The 5,904-nt window shown below is 25.8% G+C and overlaps 3 protein-coding genes across 3 annotated transcripts in view; 1 reads left to right on the top strand and 2 right to left on the bottom strand.

The window, feature by feature from the left end:
• Positions 1-819: 819 nt before the first annotated feature.
• LOC108554303 (H/ACA ribonucleoprotein complex subunit 4-like) lies at positions 820-1,479 on the bottom strand. Its single transcript, XM_017909519.1, has 3 exons — positions 1,306-1,479; positions 978-1,205; positions 820-903 (listed from the first exon to the last, which is right to left on the bottom strand). The coding sequence occupies exons 1-3, from the start codon at positions 1,468-1,470 to the stop codon at positions 820-822; spliced, it is 477 nt and encodes a 158-aa protein (XP_017765008.1). The 5' UTR covers positions 1,471-1,479.
• A 788-nt stretch (positions 1,480-2,267) lies between these two features.
• Nop60B (dyskerin pseudouridine synthase 1 Nop60B) lies at positions 2,268-4,849 on the bottom strand. The gene is made up of 8 exons (XM_017909518.1): positions 4,761-4,849; positions 4,286-4,410; positions 3,857-4,189; positions 3,370-3,780; positions 3,166-3,286; positions 2,754-2,992; positions 2,426-2,653; positions 2,268-2,351 (listed from the first exon to the last, which is right to left on the bottom strand). The coding sequence occupies exons 1-8, from the start codon at positions 4,771-4,773 to the stop codon at positions 2,268-2,270; spliced, it is 1,554 nt and encodes a 517-aa protein (XP_017765007.1). The 5' UTR covers positions 4,774-4,849.
• Positions 4,850-5,364: 515 nt separating this feature from the next.
• Cdc45 (cell division cycle protein 45) overlaps positions 5,365-5,904 on the top strand; it is a 2,789-nt gene continuing 2,249 nt past the window's right edge. The window contains exons 1-2 of the mRNA XM_017909517.1: positions 5,365-5,415; positions 5,701-5,853. Coding sequence (XP_017765006.1) covers positions 5,365-5,415; positions 5,701-5,853 — 204 coding nt within the window. The remainder of the gene's footprint in view (positions 5,416-5,700; positions 5,854-5,904) is intronic.

The raw sequence follows: 5,904 nt of genomic DNA, 5'->3' as shown, positions 1-5,904 counted from the left end.
TTTTAAACTGCATGACGATATCTACAAGGCTGCAAAGTTTCAACTAAATCGGTGACCCGAAGGGCTTGCACTCTCTTTGTAAGAAAAAAAGAAAAAAAAAAGGAAAAACAAATAATACAGAAGTAGATTTTTACATTTTTATTTAAAATGTATATATAAATTTGTAAGCCATTCAGACATTACATACAGTTTATTATTTTTTGATATAAAATATGTTAAGTATATAAATGTCTGAACAGAAATAAAATAACAGATGACAATGTTTTTCATGACAAGATATAAACACTGCGCACTACTATTCAGTGTCAAATGCATAACATAAATGTAGTTATTACAATAAATGAATTGTAATGGAACTTTTTTAGGTTTGCAAAATATGTTAATAAGTTGCAAATGAAATTCATTCACTATGTACATTTGTTGATACCAAATATAGTATCAATATACATTTTCATTACTTGCAAAATTTATAATACTTACTGTGAAATTTATTATTTAACTATTAATAAAAGATAATGTAGTATTACTGAATTTTATAATATAATCTTAATGATCACTAAATATAACTAACTTGAATTGCCATTTATACAAGTTTACAGAACATACAAAATATTTTTTTAATTTAATAATACAGTGCATAATATATATTGGAAAAAATGGATATTCTTTTTACAGTTTGGACATTGCAAAATATGTATACATTTTTTGAAAATTATTCTTGAATAAGAGACTTATGTTTTTCTATAAAGTACAGAAACATTTTCCTTGCACTTGTAAAAAATTATGATACTTTTAAGAGTACATATTTTAAAAATTATTTCAACTTAAAGATGGTGCTTCTTGATCTTGATCTTTATCTTTCTTCTTCTTCTTTTTCTTTTTTTCTTCTTTCGTTGGTGCTTCCTATTAATGACAACAATAAAATACTTGATCTTTTTTACATATTAAAAGCAGAAATTAAATATGAGTTATTTTACCTCCGTTGCACCTTCTACTATCATAGATTCATCAGCTTCAGATTCTGTTTTCTCCTTCTTCTTTTTCTTCTTTTTTTCCTTTTTATCTTTCTTTTTTTCTTTTGGTGATGCTAATTCTGGATCTTCAATTTTTTCTTCTTTTACTGTAACCTCTGTTGTAGATTGTGTAACTATCTCTTCCCATTTTCGTTTTTTAGCCACAGCATCAATAACACCATTTTCCTCAGTCTAACCCATAAATAAATATTAAATAAATTAATTGTATAATTAAAACTATTTACATATTATATGATATTTACATTAAAAAGTGTAAAAAGAAAACAATTACCTTAATTCCAGATGTAGAATAATCTGTATAATTTGCTAACCAGTCAGCAGGTGTGTTTTCATTTGGTTTCCCATATTTATCTAACTTGCCTTCAATTATCATACGCTTCTTTATGGAAGCTTTTGGTCCCAGACCCCATTTTCTTGGATATGCATCTCTTTCCATGATTACTCTTTTAATTTTTAACTAAATCGGTGACCCGAAGGGCTTGCACTCTCTTTGTAAGAAAAAAAGAAAAAAAAAAGGAAAAACAAATAATACAGAAGTAGATTTTTACATTTTTATTTAAAATGTATATATAAATTTGTAAGCCATTCAGACATTACATACAGTTTATTATTTTTTGATATAAAATATGTTAAGTATATAAATGTCTGAACAGAAATAAAATAACAGATGACAATGTTTTTCATGACAAGATATAAACACTGCGCACTACTATTCAGTGTCAAATGCATAACATAAATGTAGTTATTACAATAAATGAATTGTAATGGAACTTTTTTAAGTTTGCAAAATATGTTAATAAGTTGCAAATGAAATTCATTCACTATGTACATTTGTTGATACCAAATATAGTATCAATATACATTTTCATTACTTGCAAAATTTATAATACTTACTGTGAAATTTATTATTTAACTATTAATAAAAGATAATGTAGTATTACTGAATTTTATAATATAATCTTAATGATCACTAAATATAACTAACTTGAATTGCCATTTATACAAGTTTACAGAACATACAAAATATTTTTTTAATTTAATAATACAGTGCATAATATATATTGGAAAAAATGGATATTCTTTTTACAGTTTGGACATTGCAAAATATGTATACATTTTTTGAAAATTATTCTTGAATAAGAGACTTATGTTTTTCTATAAAGTACAGAAACATTTTCCTTGCACTTGTAAAAAATTATGATACTTTTAAGAGTACATATTTTAAAAATTATTTCAACTTAAAGATGGTGCTTCTTGATCTTGATCTTTATCTTTCTTCTTCTTCTTTTTCTTTTTTTCTTCTTTCGTTGGTGCTTCCTATTAATGACAACAATAAAATACTTGATCTTTTTTACATATTAAAAGCAGAAATTAAATATGAGTTATTTTACCTCCGTTGCACCTTCTACTATCATAGATTCATCAGCTTCAGATTCTGTTTTCTCCTTCTTCTTTTTCTTCTTTTTTTCCTTTTTATCTTTCTTTTTTTCTTTTGGTGATGCTAATTCTGGATCTTCAATTTTTTCTTCTTTTACTGTAACCTCTGTTGTAGATTGTGTAACTATCTCTTCCCATTTTCGTTTTTTAGCCACAGCATCAATAACACCATTTTCCTCAGTCTAACCCATAAATAAATATTAAATAAATTAATTGTATAATTAAAACTATTTACATATTATATGATATTTACATTAAAAAGTGTAAAAAGAAAACAATTACCTTAATTCCAGATGTAGAATAATCTGTATAATTTGCTAACCAGTCAGCAGGTGTGTTTTCATTTGGTTTCCCATATTTATCTAACTTGCCTTCAATTATCATACGCTTCTTTATGGAAGCTTTTGGTCCCAGACCCCATTTTCTTGGATATGCATCTCTTTCCATGATTACTCTTTTAATTTTAGCAGCTACACCATGATCGCAAGCTGTCATTGTTGGAGATGTCATTAATGCTATAGCTATAATAAAAAAGAATTATAAATATATTAGTTTTAGAATATTTATTTATAAGTTAAAAAGTTAAGTAATCAATAATTCAATTACATTGTTGAATATAACATATCAATATTTTGAATTAGTATTATTATAAGTAATTTATAGCATTTCTATATTAATTTGATAAATTACTTACCAAGTGCTATAGCTTCACCTTTTGTGGTCACTATTACAATTTCCTGATTTAGTTCTATACCATCATCATACATTAAAATACCTGGTAGCATAATTTTAGCTCCATAACAAATAGCATTTACCTATTAATATTATTATGTAATATTATTAAAAAGTATCTTCATATAAAAAAAAATTATCTTTCATATAGATAATGAATACATACTGCACTATCCTTTACAATAATTCTCTTATGATTTACTAGAAGAGCTTCTAATGGTTTAATTACTCTTCTTAAATAAGATTCATCTGCATGGTTTTCATATAACCATTGAGCATCAAGTATATCATGCATAGTAACCATTCCATCTTTTTCAGATTGAACACCTGAACGATTTCTACGTAATTCTTGCATTTGACAACCAGTGCCTAAGAAGAGGCCAAGATGAACACAAATAGTTCTAATATATGAACCAGCTTCACAACTAACTCTGAACACTCCCATATTACGCTCTGGATCATAATCAATGAACCAACTATCATAAACTGTTCTAACACGAAGCTGACGTTTCACTGCAGATATAAGTGGAGGCCGTTGAAAAAGTGCACCACGTAGTTTTTCTAATGCTTGACTTACCTATATTATTTTCTCATTAATAACAATTCCTTATACAGCATTTCAAATACTTAAAATTTGATACAATTATGTTTACCTTTTGAAGACTTTCGGGTGCAGAATGTAATTTAAAAACAGCAACATATTCTTTCCCAGCAGATTGTTGTGATTTAGCTAATCTAGTTGCTCTGTCAATACATACTATTAAACATCCAGATACTTTAGGATCTAAAGTACCAGAATGACCAGTTTTTTCTACTTTTAAAATTCTTTTTATCCATGCAACAACTTCATGTGAAGATGGGTTACACGGTTTGTCAAGATTAATACACCCAGATTTTATGTATTCCGATAAAGTACGATGTAATGGCGTTGAACCACTAGTTAAAGGAGTAAAATGTTTTGTTCGAGTAAGCAGTTTATCAAAATTCTGAAATAATATAATTCAAGTTAAACTCCAATTATGTTATAATGATGAAAACTACTTTTTAAATCATACAACAGATTAACTCTTATGTCAAGTTACCTTAAATAAAAGGGGCCAATCTTTGTATTCAAGTTTTACAGGTAAATCTGAAGGTTCAACTTGACATTTCATTGTTGCTTGAATTTCTCCAAGACACTTCTTTTTGTTTTTTTTCTTGCTTTTATCTAAATAAAAAAGATAAAAATTAACCTATGAAATTACATTCATTATACTTATCGATATCGTATTAAGCTATAATAATTACATAGATATGTAGCAAATTAATTTTAATATAAATTAAATATATGGAATATATATATCATATTATATTTAAAATAATATTTCCAATCAAACTTTTATTAAATATCAAAACACGTGCTAACCGTTAAATTTCTAAATGAAATTTATAACAGAAGGTAAATAACTTTACACATCTTTACGTACAAAATAACAATTTTAGTATAAATTAAAAAGTACAAAGCAATAAATACTACACTAAATAGTATAATATATAAATAAAATTAATTATAATTACCACTTTCTGCCATTTTCAAGCGAATAGAAACAACACGTGTATTTCGACGAAACACGGTGGTATTAAACACGCGGGAGCAACTGCGTTCAGCAATGTAATTTCATGGGTAATGTGTAATTTAGATGGGCTATATTAAATGATATTTACATAATCTAGAAAAAAATCTCAAAATCTGATAGAATAAAGTTTCGCAGAATAATTAAAATAAATTATATAAATAAATTCTATAAAAATAACATATGATTATAAAAATATAACAGAAATTTTAGTTAACTTAAGCGACTTCATATCGTCCATTTTTGGTATTTCCTATACATTAGTTGCATTTAAATTCTATTATATGTTCCTCACTTTTTTGAAAACTATCTTTTATATTTTAAATTGTATCTTATAGTTTTCTAAACCAATTCAAGAAGTTAAATAAAATTGATTGTTTATTTCAGGTGTTCTATGAACTATATTGTTGATATATTATCTACATTCTCTATTGTAAATAGCCATTGTTGAATTGTTTAGCTTCTACAGTAACCCGGGGGTGGATGAAACGGAGTGAAAAAAAGACAGTGAATACAAAAAATACTCCCATGCCGAAAATTAATGCATCATGTTTGTGGAAAACTTAGAAAGAGGATTTTATCGTTTAATAAGAGATGACGTAAGTTACATTTTCATACTTTCCATGTTTTTAAAATTCACTTATGTACCATAATTACATATGTAGGTTAAATAATTTTTATTAAATTATAAATGTATTTTTGAATTAGTATACAATTAATATAATTTATTTTTGCAATATTATTATTTCTTTTATTAATTTTCATTCATATGTGTTGAATAACATACAATAATAATTGTATGTTTATTAAATTATTTCATATTTACTTTTCCTTATTTAATATTAAAACTACCTTAAAATACTAATATAAATTTTTTATTATAGAGATGCCTACTCTTGGTTAATTTTGACATTGATGCCATTTGTGCTTGTAGAATTTTACAACAACTTTTTAAGAATGATAATATGATATATACACTTGTACCTGTTCAGGGTATTCAAGATATGATTCATGCATTTGAAGAAAATTGTGAAAAGGTAATAAAAGTTTAAAACACACACACACACACACACACACACACACACACA

This window comes from Eufriesea mexicana, unplaced genomic scaffold (genome assembly GCF_001483705.2).
Source record: "Eufriesea mexicana isolate 0111107269 unplaced genomic scaffold, ASM148370v2 scaffold18477, whole genome shotgun sequence".
NCBI classification, from domain to species: Eukaryota; Metazoa; Arthropoda; class Insecta; order Hymenoptera; family Apidae; genus Eufriesea; species Eufriesea mexicana.
Note: the sequence above shows the minus strand (reverse complement) of the source record. Positions and strands in the feature narration are given on the sequence as shown.

Bases quoted from the DNA above. Each gene is read 5' to 3' on its own strand.
- Nop60B (XM_017909518.1), bottom strand. The intron at 4,190-4,285 runs GTAACTTGACAT...ATATTATTTCAG, and splicing joins ATTGGCCCCTTTTATTTAAG to AATTTTGATAAACTGCTTAC. The intron at 2,654-2,753 runs GTAATTGTTTTC...TTTATGGGTTAG, and splicing joins ATTCTACATCTGGAATTAAG to ACTGAGGAAAATGGTGTTAT.
- LOC108554303 (XM_017909519.1), bottom strand. From the start codon at position 1,470: ATGGAAAGAGATGCATATCCAAGAAAATGGGGTCTGGGACCAAAAGCT. The intron at 1,206-1,305 runs GTAATTGTTTTC...TTTATGGGTTAG, and splicing joins ATTCTACATCTGGAATTAAG to ACTGAGGAAAATGGTGTTAT. The intron at 904-977 runs GTAAAATAACTC...TGTCATTAATAG, and splicing joins TAGTAGAAGGTGCAACGGAG to GAAGCACCAACGAAAGAAGA.